At 43.6% G+C, this 20533-nt stretch overlaps 1 protein-coding gene across 9 annotated transcripts in view; it reads right to left on the bottom strand.

Moving 5' to 3' along the window:
• AGAP1 (ArfGAP with GTPase domain, ankyrin repeat and PH domain 1) overlaps window positions 1-20533 on the bottom strand; it is a 306094-nt gene that overhangs the window by 197984 nt on the left and 87577 nt on the right. For 6 of the 9 annotated variants that reach the window (XM_033064417.1, XM_033064424.1, XM_033064423.1 and 3 more), the window contains exons 2-4: window positions 14657-14715; window positions 10021-10108; window positions 9336-9347 (exon numbers count right to left, since the gene is read on the bottom strand). In XM_033064417.1, the coding sequence (XP_032920308.1) occupies window positions 9336-9347; window positions 10021-10108; window positions 14657-14715 (159 nt within the window). The remainder of the gene's footprint in view (window positions 1-9335; window positions 9348-10020; window positions 10109-14656; window positions 14716-20533) is intronic. The other 3 variants (XM_033064418.1, XM_033064425.1, XM_033064420.1) reach the window with 1 other exon arrangement.

Raw genomic sequence — 20533 nt, 5'->3', positions numbered from 1 at the left:
CATTCACACAGGCTCATCTTCAGAATTTTTACAGGGGATAAATGCTGCTCCTGTGCCTAAACCCTGGCACAGTCCACAAACCAGCCCAGCTCTCTCACGTGCACCTGGCCATGCTCCTGCTGTAAAATGCACCACATAAATACACAGCTTTGATCACCATAAAGCTAAATAAACTCTGTGCATCAGCAATTTACAACCAAGCACAAATGGAAACGGGGGGGATCAAGAGCAGCTTCCTGATCTCATTTTCATGCACGACACTCCAGAGGCAAGAGCGCGGAATCAGCGCCGGCGCCAAAACTACCTGGCGAAAATCGGTATCAATTTTAAACACTGCACACATTTGTAATCAGAGGTGCTCCCCGTTGCAAAAGCTGGATATTACATGGGGAATTCCGGGGATGAAGGCTTTAATGCAGGCTCTGACAGCCTGGCCACCCCCTCCTCTCGCCCAGAGCTGTTCCACCACGTAATTGCTCACCGGAGCAGCCGCTGATTTTCCTGCTGTATCCCCAGGCTCCACTGCGCTCACCAGGCTCTTTATTCAAGCAAATTGCCACGGGGATGAAGTTATTTAGCCATATGAGAAGGATAAATTTGGGGGGATGGCCACACGACAAGCGCAGGCAGCAGCTGAACGTCTACTGTGGCAGGGCGAGACAGAAGGTAGGACTGAGGCAGCTCTGAAAGCCTGTATTTTATATTCCCAGTGACATGTGCATTTTGACAACAGTAGCCAGTTGTCTCACACATGCACATTCTCTCCCTTTTTTTTTTTCTCCCCTCAGAAGATAGAAAATAGTGCCAAGAACCTGGCTCCTCTTCAGGGAAACACATTCAAAAATTCTCTGTTCAAACAGATGGCCAAATAGTGGTCTTCTGCTTTGCTACTCATGTTTTTTATTTAAATAAACTAATTTAAAAATGTTTTTGCAGCATTTCCAGGAAAAAAAAAAACAACAACAACAAAACCACCAAAAACACAACAACAAGAAGAAAATTAAAAAAAAAAAAATTAAGAAAAGAAAAGGTTTTTCCCTCAGAGGGTGCTGGGCACTGCCCAGGCTCCTCAGGGAATGGTCGTGGTCTCAACCCTGCCAAGGCTCCAGGAATGTTTGGATAATGCTCTCAGGGATGCATGGGGTGTCTGTGTTGGATGGATGATACTTCCAACTCCAGATATTCCATGATTCTATGGTTTTGGGTATTTCCTGAATACAACCACTGTACTAAACAACAATTCAGCAACTGCACGTGGCTGAGCTAGGTCAAAGATCAAAGACCGAGGAATCATCGCTGCCACACGACACTGAAGCTGCAGAAGGAGCCCTGGACCACCTTCCCAACAGACTACCTGGACAAAACAAACCCCAAAAGCCAACAAAAGCAGCCTAGACTGAGCTTTTCAATCCTCATCATCTGCTTTTCTCAATAGGTTTAGGATATAGCTCAGGAAATAGGTGGAGAGGTCTCCTGGAAGTGCCAAGCCATATCCAATTAAAGCAAGGCACCCCCCACAGGCACCACATATAAATGCAATATTGCATCATATAATCTGGTCTTTACCTAAAAACTGGCAAGGAAGCACTTATATATGATCTTGTAACTCCATGGGAAGAGGGTTCACTGCTGGAATGTTAGCAGCAGCTACAATGACATTTAACAATTAATTCTGAGATGCATTCACTGATGTATTTGCAGTGTCTCGCCAGAAGGGCAGATGCAATGGGTTCCCAAAACCTGGCAGTGATTTGGAGGGAGATCAGTGAAAGTTTTTAAGCATTCAGGAATAAAGCCTACACTTCAAAAATATATAAAAACTACCTCAAGCTGCATAGAATCCCCAGGGTCAGATGGGAAGAAACTGTGAGGGTGCCCAGAGAAGCTGTGGCTGCCCCTGGATCCCTGGAAGTGTCCAAGGCCAGGATGGACACTGGGGCTTGCAACAACGTGGGGCAGTGGGAGGTGTCCCTGCCCATGGCAGGGGTGGAATGGGATGGGCTTCAAGGTCCCTCCCAAGCCAAGCCACGCTGGCATTCCATAATAAACAGGCTGAGCTAGATCCAGTGTTTCATCTCAAGCAGAAGGAGAGGAAGGTGATTGATTAACCACCAAGACAAATGGGAACAAACCAGAGCCAGCCTTTGGGCAATTAAGTTTCCCTCATTACCCAGAGACAGGACTCAGGAGCAGAGCAGTGCATGCTCTACTTTCACTGCAAAGCTCCTGACAGCCAGTGCAGGCTGTGCTAAGCCAATTAGAGAGGGCCAGTCTTAAAAAAAAAATCACCATAATGTGGGTGCAGACAGAGAGGTAAAGCACACTCTGTCCCCATCAAATGACTCATCCCAAAGAAGCAGCACGATACTAATCCAAGTTTCTGCAGCAGTTTCAAGTCTCCTGCACCCAGTTTATTAATAACCTAGAAGATGGAAGTAACAGGCTATTTAGTTTCTAGATAATGAAGCAGGAGGGACTGCAATTATGGTAGAAAATTGGATTGTACTTCAACGTGACCGTAACGAGTTTGAGAAAAACGGGGAAAATAAAAGCAGCATCACAGGGACAAGAGTAGGGACAAACCAGCTGTGGAAAGATGGGGCAGGATGGCAAAAACCTCTGCCACAAGAGAAAAAAGCAGCTGGAAATTCCTGCAGAGGGCAGAGAAGGGGACAGCTTGTCCCAGCCTGTGTCACCACACCAACATCAGCCTGTGCTGATCTGGACAAGGTATCCCATGGCAGCTAAGAACCAAAATCTGCCTAGAAAATACCCAGTCAGAAAAATAAGCATGTGAATAAGCCTGGTTATTTAGGAGAACAGACCAGGAAGGGAGAAGAGGTGTGAGTTCTTACTAAGAAATAAACTGCTGATCCCATTTTAGGGCAAGAGAAATGCTGCTCCCATCTTTCCAGTTATTAATTATTGTGGTCCCAGGTAAACAGGCAAGAACATCAAATGGGAGCAGACATACAGAGCTCTACACCCCAATTCCAGAGATAAACCTTGGCTTCAGACACCCCTCAGTCCAACATGAAGCAGGAGCACATCTTTTATCAGACACCCACTGCATATCAGTACACAAGAACTGTGGCACCAAGCAGGTAAAAGCTGAACATGCTCTATGTTCTAGTTCAGAGGCATTTCTGACAGATTAAAGGGGAGGAAAAACAACCCCCAGGAACCTGTGGGGAATCCCCTTCTGTGACACTCACCCCAAGCCCTGACACCCACCCAACCTCCCCAAAATCAGGAGTCTCTTGCAGCCACAAGCTGACAAGGACCTACAATTCAATCACTGCTCCCATTTCTACTCATTTCTGCTCATTTTCAATCCTTTTTTTTTTTTCCCCCTTTTCTTGGTTTATTTTACTGACAGCAAGTGCAGAGAGTTGCTTACACCTCACACCCACTAATTGTATATACACAAGTCTAATTTTAAAAGCTTATTTTTATCAAAGGAGAGACAAAAAAACACAGCAAGTCAGCTCCTCCAGGCAGGATGTGACACCACTTTAGCACACTCCTACCTTTTTCCACCACCAGTCTTTTCCAGTTTTAAATCTTCACAGCCCAAAACACCACTTTCCAAACTAAGTTCCTTACAAAGTCAGCCCCATGATTTAAAATATCATCTCCTTTTTTTTTTTTTTTTCTGTAGCTCCTTCTAAGTTTGCTTCTCAGGCATTTCATCTTCCAGACAAACCCATCCCAGCTTTCAATATAACACAAAATTCATCTGTTCAAAATTTCTGCTCAATCTCACAAGCTTCCAACATAATTACAAAATCTTAACATGCACTACCAAACCCTGAACAGCTCAAAAGATAAGCCCAAAAATTACCTCCTGTAAGCCCTGATGCACAGATCTCAGGCCTTTTCCAACATCCCTTTGCTTTTCATACCTAGCCAGCTTCTCTAATACCTGTCCTTTCATTACAGTTTTACATCACAAATAGCAACCATGAAGTTAAAACTGGACTTAGCAGTGATTACACCACAATCTGCCCTCCCTAAACACCTGGTTAGAGCCTGCTGTGGCAGCAAGTCTGTTGAGAATTCAAAATATTCTGAATAAAATGCTTTCTGATACAACCTCCCCAAACAACAGATTCAGTGTAAGGGGAGAAAAAAAAAAAGCTCACAATAAGAAATCAAATACAAAATGAACAAGGAACACATTCAAAGAAGAATATTGAAATTGAGCTTTAAGATCAAGAGTGAAACAGTGGCTGTGATTTAGAAATACATCCAGAAGTAGAATTTGAGAAATAAAGCAAAAGGCAGGTCCAGCAGGAGCCACTCCAAACTGGCTTCAAAAGCAACAGCAGCAGGAAGCAGGGAGCACTGGAGACTTCAAACCACGGAATCCCAGCAGTGTTAGGGCTGGAAAAATCCAAGTCTAACCCCTGAGCCAGCACTGCCACAGCCACCACCATCCCCAAATGCCAGGGCACAGTGATGCCTCCACTGCCCTGAACACCCTGTTCCAATGCTTCACAACCCTTTTGGTGGAAAATTTTTCCGTAATACCCAACCTAAGCCTCCCCTGGGCAGAGTCTGAGACCATTTCATCTTGCAGCATCACTCACTACTTGGGAGAAGTATTCACTTTTATTCCTATTAAGAGTTCAAGTTGTAACACAAGTTATAAATCTTCTTTGCAGTTTTTCCACCTTCAGAGGAGCCCGTTATGAGAAGGACACAAATGCTACAGCCATTATTTCCCAAAAATGTCTGGGCATCCAAGGTGCAAGGTGTTAAAGAGAACACCTTAAAGACTCTCAAGGCACACAACCTAAAAGGGAAGCCCTTTCTGGAAACATGCTTCCTCAGCACCTCCTAAAGAGCAAACACTTGAGCTTTTCCTTTAATTAGCAGAGCTCCCTATTTGTGTGGCACTTTAAACAGTCCCCAAGCCGACAGCTGGAACAGAGAGATTTTCAAAGGACTCCAACCCACACAGGCAGTCCCGGGAGGGCGAGGAGAGGGAAGGGCTCCAGAGGGGAGAGGACTGAATACATAAACACCCTCTTTTATGCTGAGCCTGAAAGGCTCCAAAAGCCCAGGAGAACCCACTGCAGCAGTTCTTTAAAAGGATCAAAAAAGAGACAAGTGTTGTTTTATATCTGGGTGTCAGCGTGAAATGCCAAATAAAAATAATCAGTCAGTACTATTATAGCAGAAAGGCAGACAAAGAACTGAAAAGAGGCAATTTTGAAACACGTGTCCCAAGTCATCACTGTCTTCTGAACATGACACAGCGTCTGCCTGTGGGTTTACAGGCCAAAAAAAAATCCTTCATCTGGCCCAAAGTGCTCAGGGGGCTTGTGAAAACTGCGCCAAGGATTTGAAACCAACACAGAGAATTTCAGCTGTCTCGGGTTCTGTAGCCCAAGAACCACAAAATGCAACTTTAGGGTTAATGTGGTTTTTTTGAATTCATGTTGGGATTCCTGCAAAACCTCCCTGTGTAAGCCTGGTGTAAATTTTTACATGTATGAATTCCAAAAAATCCTGAATGAAAAGGCATTAATGTTTCCAAGGAAAGCACCCAAGCACATCCTCACAGGACACATTTCTCTACTCTTCATTTACATTTCAGTCAGCTGCTCGCCAAGAACAGAGCACACAGATTAGTCTGGGACACATCCTCCTTTTATTCATCAAAGATCAAATTTGGGTGTTTAGTAAATATGGCCTTCCTACATATTTGAAAAATATTAACTAGATAAAAATAGCAAGTGGCTCCTGTAAAGATTGGCAACCTCAGGAGCCTAATTGTTCACAGCAGGCAGAATTGCATGGATCGTGTGGAGAAGGAGACAAGAATCTCAGTGCTGCAGAGGGAAAAATGTCCAGTTCTGCTGCAGCTCCCCCAAAACACAAACTGTGACCCCAGCCCAATGCTAAATCTCAGCACAACCAGATGCAAGCAAAGGAGGATCCCAGAGTGGTTTGGGTTGGAAGGGCCTTCAAAGCCCATCCAATTCCACCCCCTGCCGTGGGCAGGGACACCTTCCACTGTCCCAGGTTGCTCCAAACCTGGCTTTGAACACTTCCAGGGATGGGGAGTCTTTTTTTGTCCCTTTGCTTTTTTCTTCCCCAGGTGAACCAGGTCCATGCTCTTGGATTCAAGCCCAGGATCAGACCTGAATGAAGACACCTGGAAGGTCATCCCAGTTAATAGATTATGCCTGAACTTTCTGCATATATATTGTGTAAGGGTCTGGGACCAGGAGAAAATCTCTTAAGAGGATGTGAACAAAAGCAGCTGAAATTTTAAAGCACTCTTCCTCAATCCTCCTTGCATAATTACCCTTTGCTGAGGAAGCATCAGACAGAAATAGTTACTTGAGATCAGCTGAAAACCACGGACACCCATCCCTCAAGATGTAATTTCTACACACAATCAGAACCCCTTAGGTTGTAAAAGGCTTGAAGATCATCAATGCATGGTTTTGTTACAGGCTGGCAACTTATTTTCATGGTATTTTCATGTCATGCTGTAAAGGGAAGGCTGAGGGTGACACTTCATTTAGTATTTTAATATTAAACATGACCATTCCTGCCATGCAAGTGATACACTGCTCACTGTGGTACTGAAAAAAGTTATGTGGTGAAGGCTGCAATAGCAAAAAAATATTTTTAGGTCAAATTTTAAAAGAGTAAATGATCACAACTTTCTGAAAAACACATTAAAGGTTTTATTCTGTACCTTTTACTGGGGGAAAATTTCATTTTTATTATAAGTTCCTTCACAAAGAGAGATGAAATCTCCACTAAGTGCAACAGCTACTTACTGCCTCAAGTCAGGATGGTGGATGGCTTTTATGCTTTTTTAAAACACTAAAAATAATTATTCCATGTGAAATGAATAAATAACTCTCAAATACATCCCAAAGTACATACAGAAAAAACCTCTCTTGTCATCCCAGCTGAGACACCCTGGACCACAATTTGTCCTTTTTTTTTGTTTTATTAGACTCACTAGAAAACAAAGTACTGAAATAATCATGACATGACTTAAAATATTCACAGACATGCCAGAGATGAGGAAAAGCCTTTAAGTCATGTTTCATACCTCCACAGCTTTTTGGAAACAAAACCCAAACAAGTAACAGAATCCTCCTGACACTCACTACTCCTATAAACTTCAGTTCACCTTGGTCTGCAAAGAATTCAGTCTCAAATTCCACATCCACCATGCATTTCACTTTGCTCCTACAGGCAGAATTAAATTTTAAATGGGGGGAAAGAAAGCCACAACATTTCCCACACCTTACTTGTTGTTTCAGCAGGTAAAGCACCCAGCAGTAGTAGGTTTTCTTCCCATCACACAGAGGGTCCTTAGAAGATCACAAATCCCTAGGATTCCTTATTTCCCATCATTTCCTTCTTGTATCATCACAGAAAACAAATTGAAAATCCCACACCACTGAAATTCCCCACTTACAGCAGGGTAACACATTGCTGCTTTTCTTCCATCTGATTTAGAATGTGTCACTCAGCAGCACAGCTGAGTGTATGTTAAATATGCAAAGGAAGAGTCTCAAGGCCGTTTTTTTCCCTAATAAAAACTTATTCTTTGAGAAAACAAAGGTTTGCAAGTCACAAAACACACGAGAGACTGAAGAGTTTTCAACAGAAATAAAAACTGGGGCAGGCAGTGAGAGAAAAGCTCCAGTGTGAAGGACAGGATTCCTCCTTGTGGTGGGGAGGTGGTGATGGGCAGCAAGAGCAATCTCTCACTTAGAGATCTGAAGGAAACTTGAAACCATCTTTACATAGTTAAAATTCATTTACTGCAATGCTGAAGCCTTCAAGGCCTGCAGGAGATGGGGCACTTGTCTGATGCAGGGCAGGTTTCCTGGTAATTGTAGCGATTTGGAAGGCAAAGGCGAGCAGAAATAGCAGTCCCTGGCCTTAATCACCACTTCCACGGGCAGCAAATATCCCAAATATCACCCATTAGGACTGGTTTTATGATGCCTGATAAATTTAGCTGTTAGGAAGCCATTCCAAGCCAGTAAACTCGGGTTTTTTTCTTAACTGATCAAGCAGCTGACACCTTAACATCTGACATACATCTCTTCTTTATCCAGTTTAACAATCTGGCACATTTACAGTCCCTCAGAAAAGGAGCAGAGGAGGATCCACAAGGGTCTCCAACATGAAGGATTACATTTCTTTTCTAGGGACTTGTCTGAAGGACCTAAAAGTGCTCCAGAGCAGGTTGGACAGGGCTTGGAGCAGCCTGAGATAGAGGGAAGTGTTTTCCCCCCTGCCAGGGGATGGAATAGGGGTAGCTTTAACCCAAACCACTCTGTGGTTCTGTGATTCTCTGACAGAGGGGTAAAACACAACCAAATCACCCCTACAGATGTTTACTGAGGGTAATTTAGATGGCTTGAATTTCCTTTAATGCTGACTTGACTGGAAACCTTGACCTTATCCTCACAAGGCAGATCAGAGCTCTTAATTATTCCAGTTTTCCTCCTGTTAATGAAATGCAACAGTGTCATTAGTGAGGCCTGTCAGCCACACTTAGGTGCAGAGAAATGATTTGACACTGCTTTTGTCATCTAATCCTTTCAGGAAAAACAGTCCCAACGTCACTCGAGCACTGTAAATAAAAATCCTTCAAGACAAAGAGGACAGATGGCAACACTCCCAAGGAATATCACCTAAAATATTCATCCTTCAGGAGGAGAGGAGGGTTAGCCCTGTCAACAGTCAGTAGATTTGAATCTTCCAAAAGGGAAAAAATCCAAATATCCTCTGTTCATAAAGTGAGGGAAGAGATGGTGTAAAGACAGTGATTTTTGCTGTACTCAGTGACACTACAGCCTCCATCAGCCTCCAGAAGCATCATCCACACACACTTCTGTGCAGAGGCTCAATTGCAATCATCAATTATGATTGCCAATTCCAGCTACAAACCAGCAAAAACATTTAGGGCAAACTTACAACGTACAGGACCTCGGTGGTAGTGCAATTCCACAGGAAAAGCCTTGTCCATCCCTCCCTTCCCCTCTCCTCCCATTTTAACTACAATTCCAGGCTGTTAAAATGTCAACTACCAAGCTAAACCAGCTTCCTGTGGGAAGAGTTAATTAGAAACAAATGTTATCAGAGATGCATGAAACTACAAACTACTGCTGAAGAGACAAACTACAGCAAGAGACAAAAACAGTGAGATGTGCTAAAGACTTGAAATCAAAAGGAAACAACTCAAAATGATACACAAAACAAGGGGGAAAAAACGCTCTAATACAGAAACCACCATCTGTCCCTTCAAAACGAGAGCTGCCATGAAGACAATGAATAGTTACCTGCATCCATATCTGCAAAGAAGGGAACAGCCAGTAAGGAAAAGAAGGAACCAGAAATTCAGTGTCTCAGAGTTGGATTTAAAAGTTCATAAGGAGAACAGATAAAGAAAAATAATCAAAAAAGTATTTACTGTAAGATAAACCTTGATATGGTACTGTGGTATTTTTGATTTCAAGCTATAAACTTGGATTAATGTTAAACACTACAGCGTACAAATTAATTTTCTATGCCATAAGAACATTTTAAAAAAAAGACTAAATACTTAATATATTAAACAATAAGCAAGTTACACCTTTAAGTTTAGGCTGGTGAAGATTTTTTTATTCTCCCGACATCCTGATTGAACAGAAATCCACCACTACAGACAGTAACTGTGGCTTTCAACAAGTGAAAACAGCAGCACTACTGAGAGCAGTCAACTCCTCTCCATCAGGACTAATTCTCATTTGGACGCACACTGGGGGCCAAAGTATTTAAAGAATGCTAAGAAGTTATGGAAAATCTACAATTGTACTCATCATGCATACTTAGCTCAGTCTGGAGAATGTTAAAAGCAAAAATCTCCATGAATTTTGAAGTAGCACATGCTTTTTTTTTTGCTAATTAATTTCTGCATGATCAAAAATGAGTAAGGATGTAGTTTGTGGGGGGAAGAATAAGAGTGGGGTTTGTGTGTGCACGTACCTTCAGGGGACTCCTCCTGGACATAGGTGCCCGTCAGGTAGCGGTGCACCAGTGCAGACTTCCCGCTCGCCAGGTTACCCACGATCCCCTGGAATCCAAAATAAAAAAGGAGGAACAAAAAAAAAAAATCCAGCTGCAGTTAATCCCTGTAAATAGCAGTGTATTCAAGCAAAATCTCCCCAGCTCAAACAATACACACGGGGCAAAACCTGCCAAGAGGTGAAATAAATGGCAGAGTGGTTTGGGGTGGAAAGGACCTTGGAGATCATCTCCTTCCACACCTTCCAACAGCCCAGGTGCTCCAAGCCCTGTCCAACCTGGCCTTGGACACTTCCAGGGATGGGGCATCCTATGCCAGGGTCTCCTGACCCTCCCAGGAATGGATTTCAGCCCAATCCCACCAGAGTTTTCTTCCTGCAGGTGCTCAAATGTGTTTTCACCACATAATTAGTGGCTTGTCTGCACTTTCTTTTGCTTTTACTCAGAGCCAGGATTAAAAACATGAAGGAGACAAGATTTAATAAACACGAGAAAATTCATCTGAAGTAGAGAGTTCAGCAACACTTCCAGCTACCAGCTAAAAGTGAACAAAATGGAGGTGAACCTAGCTGGTTACAAGGTCTCTTAAAGCTAAACAGTCCAACAGAGAATTAACACCTGTATTATTTATACTTTTGACTCAATAACCAAACTCCTGTGACCTGCAGTGCAGCCGTGTTCCAACCTGAAACTACTGCCTGAAACCATGGAGAAGGAAGAACACAGAAAGAGACACCATGCAAAATCCTCCATCCTATCCCATACCTATCACTATATTATAAAAAACTCAAATTTAAAACCCCTCACCATATGAAATCCCACACTTCTATTTAACTACACACCTACGATTTTAACTCCATCACTCAAATTTGGAGCCTTCTCCAAGGCCTCAGGTCACAAGCAGTGTTCTCCAGGGGGTCAGTGCCAGAAAGCACAGAAAGCTCAGAAATCCCAGGTGTCTGGGATCCAACACTGAAATGCCAAAAGGATATTTGGATATTGAGGATATTTGGGGTTTGCGGCTTTAAAGGGGCGCACAGAGCTGAGGACGTGGCGCTCCCCTCTTGGAAGAGAGAGGTGATGGAAACTTCTTTCCCCCTTTGAAACAAGCCCAGCCCACTCTGTTCTGTGCTGTTTACTTGACCCTCACCAGAGGTTCAGAACAGAAGGTCCCTGGAGAGAAGATGAACTCTGCTGATCCGCCCGGGATTGCCAAACGGGCCGAGGCAGCAGCCACGAGCTGCACGTCCCTGCGCATTCTCTACCCCATCTTCTTCATCCTCATTAATCCTAACCACCCTCCTTATCAAAAGTGGCCCGACAGGACCCAGCCACGTGTGCTGGCACCCCCAACACCCCAAATTCCCCCCTGCCTGGGGCTGATCCCACAGCGTGGGCAGCAGGCAGGGAAGGATTTTGGGATGAGTCACAGGAAGAAAATGACATCTCTAACATGTGTCCCTCACCCCTAGAACATGAAGCAACATCTCAAATTAATGACTTTTCCCTCCATTATCTGCCCATGAGCTGCAGTACATTTGTCTACTCCCACTCACAGCACAAAACCATTGAGACCTGAGGGAACCCTGTGAGCAAACAGCTTGGCCTTGGCACCTCCTCTCATCACCAAATTGACACCATCTCCCTTCCCATACAAAGCTTCCCAATGAGAAGTTCCTTCCCATTTTTTTTGGCCTAAAATAATGTACAAAATCTCTCCTGCTCAGGATTCACCACTGAAAAATAGTTACTTTAATGTGTGAAAGCTGAACTGTATTTTTAATGGTCTGCACATTTCCAGTGAAACCCTCACTTAAAAGTGATTAGCCTTGTGTGGATGGAGATTAATGTTATTTTCTATTACACTCTTGACAAAACTGTCAGGGACAACAGAAAAGCATCAACTTGGGGGTCCAGTCAGAAGCAACATCCCATGGTTGGAATGTCTTACTGTATCCAGAGACACATCCCCCCAGTATTTGAAAGACATCAAATTATTCAAGAACACAATTTCATATTTTAATTTTGTTAAATATCCCAACAGTCATACCAGGTTACACCATTTGACAGCACTTCAGGCTCTCTGACACATTCCTACAAAGTAGGAGCAATAAATTCTACACCGGGAAAAGGAAAATCTGACTTCTGATACAATTTGTCTCTTCATCAGCATTAATATTTGCTTTAAGGCTGATCCCCCACATTATGACAAAAATGCCAGCCTGCTTTCACAGCAGTCATATTCCTCTCTGCCCTGTTTTATACACAAACAATCCAAGTCATCTCCATTTATTTATGGATATGTCTGAAACGCACCAAGTTATGACAAGCATGTTAGGGAACAAAAATTCCACCCTAACCCACCTCAGGGAGGAGAAAATTCAGCTACAACTCACTGCTCTTTTCAGTTATGACTTGTGCAACACTGAATCATTTATTTCCATGTGCCAGACATGCTGCAAAACAAACCCAAGCCACTTTGCCCACTCCTCCTACAGCCTGTTGGGAAAAATCATGAACTGCATTGATGGCACTTGGCATTTTAGAGCAGTCAGGAGAGGAGCCTGACTGCATTATTTTTTTTGCATATGCTTTTGCAAGATATTTGGCGATTTTATCCAGAAATCTCTCATGTTTATTCTGCCTAACACATCCTAATTTAATATTTGAATAAACAGGACCCAGAAACACCAAAGGCCACCATGCTCTTGACCACAACAAAAGCATCAAAATCCATAAGTAAAACTCAAGTACTGGATCAGCAGGAACCAATTACAGAATCCCTTGCAGCTCATCCTATTTCTCCCCCTGCCATGGGCAGGGACACCTTTCACTATCCCAGGTTGCTCCAAACCCCCTCCAAGGTGGCCCTGAATATCCTTCTGAACACTGGAAAGAAACCAAGCCTTGCGTTGCTAAAAAAAGGAGGCAAAGACTGGTGTTCTTTCCTCAAAGGCAGGCTGAAAAATACCTCCTTCCTTATTGCAGCCCTGGGGGCTTTCTCTGCTCTCCCAGAGCCAGTTTCTGTTCCCTTGAAAATTCTGCAGAGCCCAAAGGGTACAACAACAGCCACTCCAGAAATAAATCAAAAAGAAATATCAGCCAACCACCTCAATTTAAGGACCTCCCAGCCTGTACAGGAGGACCACCTCTCCCTTTAGCAGCGTCCTTATGTCCTCAGGCACAAGGAGTACCCAGGATGAGGCTGAAGTAAGGGAGTGACAGAGGTGACTCTTGGCAGATGTGCAGGAAAGGCAGAGCAGATTTCAGCTGGGCTTCCTCATTTACCCTTCCTGATGGAGTACAAGTTCACAGGCACAGCCGGTGCTGCTGGATTCCATAATTTGCAGTGCTATAATCAAATTATTATTTTTGTAACAGCACAAGTTCTGCTTTTACCCTTGGACAGTCAACCCTTGGGCATGCTGACCACTGCAAATCAATTCTCTGCAGCAGCCACGCAGCTGAAATCTGCTTTCCACCCCTGCTTCAGACAACACAGGGGCAAGACACCCAAGGTAAGCACTCACATGATGCAGCCAGGCAATCACAAGAGAAAAATGTACCCTGAGACCATCACCTAGTGCTTGGTAATTGTTTGTGCTCTGAATTACAACATGGAGTAGCTGCAGCTCTGCTCTCACCCGCAATTCCCACTTTTCTTGCTGGGTGCTGTGAATTAGGACTCAGAGAAGGGAACCAAGGATAAACCAGCTAACAGTGTTGGACTCCTATCCCACCAACACCTTCCAGTCTTGATTTCCTGGTTTTTCACTGTTTTTCATTTTGTTTGGGGTCTTCCAAGTGACATGATCTGTTAAACAAAACCTGGTGACCCTTCCTGTATTAGGGAATTACATCCACTGACTGCCAGATTTTTCTTGTACTCAGCTTGAGCATTGCTAAAATCAAAACAGCCACAGAACTGTAGTTGTGAGGATGCTGCTCCCATTAAAATGCCTCTCTAAGTGCATTTATCCTGTTAAACATGGCCTTGCAGATTCTCTCAACTCTGTAAAACACTTATCAATTCAGATTTGGGAAAGGCTCAAATTCTTTAAAGAGAGGAAGAATAGACATTTGGTCCTTTAAAAAATCATGGAGGAAGCTTAATATGGGGAGATAAAATGAGCTTTATGTGTCAGCTGCTAACTTCCACTGCCCTCATAAGACTTCCCTGCTGAGAAGACGCCCCTTGGAATCTGCTTCTTGGAGCAGAACAAATTCAAACAGCAATAAAATCTTGAGAGGTCTTTGAAGTATGATTATAAATATTGAATATACATCATCTTCATATAGATAGCCTCAGCCCTGGAAGCATTCAGGGTCAGGTTGGACAGAGCCTGGAGCACCCTGGGATCGTGGAAGGTGTCCCTGCCCATGGCAGGGGGTGGGGTGAGATGAGCTTCGAGGTCCCTCCCAATCATAACCCTTCTGTGAGTCTATAATATATATATGTAGAGGAAAAATTCTTTACTTATTAAAACAGTTTTCTACATTTTGTTCCCAGCAGCAGCTGGAATGAAGCATGGAAGCTCCCCCCTGGTGTGTGACATTCCCAGGATGTTTTCCAAGACAGGAGCAAACGTGAACTCACCACTTTCAGCTCCGGTACAGATCGGCTCAGTGTCCATTCCTGGCTGTTTACAAAGGCATCTGTGGAAGAGGAGAACATTGCCAACATCAGGATAATGACATTTACTGCTCTGCCACACACAGTTTCACACACGGCTTTGGGAACACGAGACCAAAGGTCATGCCTGATTCTTGGGAGGCTGGCAGTCCAACATGACAGAGACCAGGGTTTGGGGAAATTATATCAAAAATCCCAGAAATTCCCATTCTGCACGCATCTGCTCTCAGCAGCAAGTGCTCCCACATCAGCAGCAAGCTCAGACTAACTCCAGGTCCTTGGAGCTGCACAAAGGCTCTTCCAGTGTGCCCCAGTTAAACCATTTCCCATCCACAACACCACATTCCTTCCCTGCAGGAAAAGCCTTGGATTTGTCACATTGCATGCCACCAACTGCAGCTGCCACCATCTGCAGGAACTTCTCCACCCAGGTAAATGAGAAAATTTGCTGGTTCTGAAACATGTTATTTTCTTCTGCACATCAAATTTAATGCCAGCAGCTGCAGCACCCAGAGTCAGTGGGGACATCCCTGCTCAGGCAGGGGAAAATCTCTCTTGTTCCTCTAACGTGCCATTTTCTAGGCAGAAATAAACCACAGAGCCATTTACTACCAAATTAATTAAAATCTACTTGAGGCAAGGGTTGATTTCTTGAAGAAAGGCAAGTTTATCACAGAAATGGAGTTCTTTGGGCAGCACCCGGCTCTCACCTCACTGACAATTCCACACCAAAGAACAGAAGTAAGGCTCTGTTTTTCTGTATTTGAAAACTTTCACAATTTTGTTCCTTCCATAAAGGTCTGGTCAGCAGGAAGCAGACAGTGATGTTTCTGATTTAACCCCTGCAGAACCATGCAAATCAGCTGAATGCCTGTGCTGCACAGGATGCTCCTAATGAGCAGATCAGCTCCAAATCCAAGGAAATGAAGCAGCACCAAAATTCCTGGTGTTCCAAGCAATCCCTGATGCCACAGGAAATAACAGCTGGAAGGTTACACCTGACCACGCTGCTTTTAAGCAAGTCACTGCTTCCCCTCCAATACACCCATCAGCAGGGGGAGAGAGCTGTTTCAACTGATTTTTTAATCTGGAGAGTAAAGAAATTGGAGGCAATTTCCTACTCCAGATGTGACCCTCACTAAACTTCAGAAACCTTCCAAGCTTTCCCAGCACCCACCTAAAAACAATCACAAAGCAAACTTGAATTTCCCAGTGTACCTCTATGAAATACATTGCTTTTGCCTCAATATCCCAAGACCTATTAGTTGATAATTAGGAAACCACCTCCTGTTTTATGTAACACATCCCTTTGTATTTCAGTTGTGAATAAATCCTGTGTGTATCTATATGAAAACACATGGAAAATAATCAGTATTTTGGTACAGGTATGAGCTGCCTCCCACCCACCCACCGGCAGGAGAAGGAAAACCAAAGGCTCAGAGCGAAATGCTTTGAAGATTCGGGTTAACCTTTGCCATTCCAGGTGCAAGAGAAGACACTGTGGTCATGCAGCTCCTGTTCCAACACCTGAAGTCCCACTGGATCAAAACCTTTCTGTACCACACCCAGGTGACAAGAACTTGGGATAGAGACACAACAAGCAGCAATTTCCACTTGGGAACACTGCATGCAAGACCTGCTCATGATTAAAGGGACCACAGCTTGGTCTAGGATGTTCTCCTACCTTCCTGTGGGAAGGAATGTTTTCCCAGACAGGGAGCAATGGAATGGGGAGCTTTAGATTGGATACTGGGAAAAGTGCCCCTGCCCTAACAGGAAACTATCAACTCTCATGGCTTGCTTTGATCTGCTGTGGATTTGGGAAGGAGCAGCCTTGGCTGAATGAGATGAGGAGGCTTCAGCAGACTCTCAGGAGTCAAGGACAACCATCAGGTATTATCCCTGACTCGTGGAGGTTTAGGTGTGCAAAACAAACTGGGAGAGCTTCCTACTAATGCCAACAAGCTTCCATAAAAGAGAACCACTGTATTTTATCACCATGGAAGATTTAAAAAAGAGATGAGTGAGCAAATCACTGCTGCTGACTTGGAGAAATGCAACAAAATCTGCCAAGCCAATGGGTAAAGCTGCACAAGGGTAACAAGAACATCACAAATCCTGCTCTCTATATAATATTTTATAATATTTTTTGGAAGGCCTGTGCTTTCAAAAAGGACAAATCAGGGAGGCAATGAAAGCTAAAATTCCAAAAAGCTCAGAGGTCAGAAGATAAAGCAGGTGGGCAGCTGCAGAAAGGAAGGATGACCCAGCCTGAAGATGTATGAGGATTTATTCCTCCTACTTGGTCCTTCCTTCATCAAAATTCACCAAAACCCCACACCAGGACCTTCCAAAACTGTATCAGGTCTCAAGGAACCTCAATATGGACAATATATGCATTTTAAGCCTGATAAACAATATATGAAATAAAATAAAATTCACTTGACAAGGTGCTAGACTTCTTGACAAAGCAACTTTCCCCTTTTTTGCTAAGCTCTCAGTTCCTTCCTCCACACAGTTTTTGAGTGTCCAAAATACTTGAGAGTAGTTGAAATTTCATTTTATTGCCAAAATATGCCTGTTTAAAAAAACCCCCAAAACTACAACACAACAAAAAGCCAAATACCTTGACCTCAACCCAACTAAAACCTCTCATTTAATAATATATCCTCAATTTGCAATTTATTTACATAAGGTCTTCCAGTGCCCTTTAAAATAATAAAACCAGCTCATTTCTACTGGGAGAGTTCTGGGATTCCTTTCCACTGGCATGTTTACAAGGAATTACTGCAGCTGAACACAGAATATGAACCAGCCCCTGGTCTCTTCAGCAGTGTGAGGTTTGTGTGTTCTCATTGGGAAGGACATGGAAGCACCTCTACCCAGTGCAGTTCCTAGGAATGCCTCAGGAAACAGTGATTTATTCCAAGATTCACAGAAGTTAAGGTGAAAAGGTCAAATACTCACAGATAACACATCACAAGCAGGTTTGGGCATTATTTCCCTAAATTAACTTATAGCTACACCACGAAACACTGGATCCATCGAACTGGAGCACACAGAGCCCAAACTGTGCAGCCCACAAAAATCCTCTGCTGAAGCTGCAACCCCCCCAGCACCACATGTTGATTTAAACATATTGGAAGAGATTTGCATAATAAATAGAACCACATGTATGAAGTTCATCAACTGGGGTCTTGTTTGCATTACTGCCCAGCTCTGGAATTCCAGTGAACTCAACCTTCACGTCCCACTACAGGCTCCACACATGCAAGGAATTACTTTTGTCAATAATTAATCACAGTTGCATGTGCTGCTCCTTTCATTTCTGCATAACTGATCAAAAGCTTCAAATATTCATGGTGTCACTCGTGTCTTTTTAAGATGTGCACCAAGAAGATTGTTTAAGCTGCATTTCCTTTGCCACAACAGAAGTCTTTTTTTTTTTTTTTACTCAATTCTCCTGTTTTTATTTTTAGCAGTACCCTAAAGCATGAACTCCCCAAGAGGATCCTTAGCTGTTGTAAAACCTCAGCTCAGTAATTCAGCCCCACCCAGAGGAACCCTTTTAATACCAGTATTAAAAATGAGATGCAGACCTTGGTTCCACCACATAAATCCCAGAATGGTTTGGGTTAGAAGCAACCTTAAAGCTCATCCATTCCACCACATGCAGGGACACCTTCCATTATCTCAGGTTGCTCCAAGCCCTGTCCAAACTGGCCCTGGACACTTCCAGCGATGGAGCAACACCTCCTGGGTGCAGGTCCATGCACTCCATGGCACAGGACAGCAGCTGATTCCAAGGAGGCCTGACTGTTCCAACACTCCATATTTAAAAATCGCAACAGAAAAATGCACTTCTCCAAATCCAGGAATGACCACTAAAATCCAAATAAATATTAGCAAAATAACGTTAATGAGAGAGCACAGCCTCAAGGCCAATCCCAGCAGCCATGATTCAGAAGAGGGGAGGAAAGTCATGAAAATCAGAAATGATTCCCAGCCATTACAGCAATAACCACAGCAAGGGCCTGGCTGCACAGAGTCCAGCAGTCTGGTTCATCCCATCCCTGAGTTTTTACACTGGAGACCCTCTCCTAAATTAACTCCATTTACTGCCACAGGCAATAGCAGCAAGGCAGCTAATGGCACCTCTGAGCATGGCTCTAACTGGGGCCAATTAGATTGACACCACCCTCTCCATCCTGAGGAAAAAATCCCCACCAGCCAGTGCAGTTTGTCTGTTTATTATTTTATGAGAGCCTAAAATAACAGGCTTTCAGAAGAACCTTTTCAGTATTAACACAGCACTGGGCAGTGCCAGCACAGCAGCCTGCCCATCATCAGCCCTTGATCCACTAACCTTGTTTTGCCCATTTTTTCACCCAAATCTCTCACCCTTGACTAGCAAAAAGCTGAGCAGCTCAGAGCTTCCTCTTCCTCTGATCCAGATGGAAACTCAATGGCAACCTGAGCAAAAGGAGTGGTGAGGGAAGGGCAGGCAGATATCCCTGCAGGATGACATGAAAGGACTTAAATCTTTCACGATTCTTGGAAAGCTTCTTAGCAAGAGCTTCCCTCAGGCAATCCCAACGTTACTTTACTGTACTTCTAAATGAGGAAAAGCTGTAAATAAATAAAATACAGAAAAGCTAAGGGATTTCTCTGGAGACTGTCAGCTAAAGGTCCTTTTTGCTAAGAACAGGAGCCCTCAAAAATGTGGGAAGGAAGTTAAAAGTACCAACGTCACACTCTCCTCTCCCCTTCAATAATTTCTGCATCACAAGCAATATTTAGAGTTTCTTCTGTTTTGAAATAAAAACCTGAGAGTGAACAGGTACAGAAAATATTCCTACAAGTTCCCACTTGCCCACAAGGATGCAGATAAGGCCACACATCTCTCTCTTGGAGCTGTATCAAAGCAGCACTTTCAGGACATATTTCCCAAAGCTTGCGTGCTGATTTTCTTAGCAAAGAGGGAAGTGTGCAGCTTTTGGGTTGAGACTTGTGATCCTCCTAAAACGTGCATTTTTCAGGAGGGGTAATCTCACAGCACATCCTCTCCAACCCAGCCCCCAGCACTTTAAGTCAAAGCACTGAATCAGTTCAAACAGAAAATAGCAGAAAACCATCCTGACATGTTGATTTCTAAGCTTTGCATAAAATATTATTTGGATGACCGTGTCATGTTTCAAAAGGCTGTTTTCATAGATTTTTATGGGGCTCTGAGCAACCTAGTCTAGTGGGAAATGTCCCTGCCCATGGCAGGGGGTGGAACCAGTCAGGCTTTAAGGTCCCTTCCAACACAAATCACCCTGGAATTCTATGAAATTTATATCTGCTGTGTTGGGGGTTTTAAAATCAGTCTTTTATATGGGTCCTCTCTGCTTACTCACTCTGCTCCACTGCACCAAACAATAACTACAAAGCAGCAACAAAACCTTTAGAAAACCACCAACTGCAGTACCAAGAAGATTTAAGGTTTTATTTCCTCCGTACTCAGTGTGATAGAATCATGGATTCTATGGCTTTCCACTGTATGCCAGTTAGGAATTACTGCAGCCAACACCCAGCTCCAAGCAGTCCCTTTTTTCCTTCCTGAACTGCAGATGTATAATTTATAATTCTCAGGCAGCTTAGGCAAAAAGTAGCATTGCAGCTCCATGCCCTCCTCCGGGTGGGAACTCCAGCCAGGCTCTGGGAATCACATCCCAGCCCTGCACAATGCTGTATTTACACTTCACTAACAGCATTAATACACACACTGCAGAACAAGTCACCAAACTGCCAGGGAGCAATTCAATTACAGCTCTAAAACCAGAGGGATTTCACAAGCTG

This window comes from Catharus ustulatus, chromosome 7 (genome assembly GCF_009819885.2).
Source record: "Catharus ustulatus isolate bCatUst1 chromosome 7, bCatUst1.pri.v2, whole genome shotgun sequence".
Taxonomy (NCBI): domain Eukaryota; kingdom Metazoa; phylum Chordata; class Aves; order Passeriformes; family Turdidae; genus Catharus; species Catharus ustulatus.
Note: the sequence above shows the minus strand (reverse complement) of the source record. Positions and strands in the feature narration are given on the sequence as shown.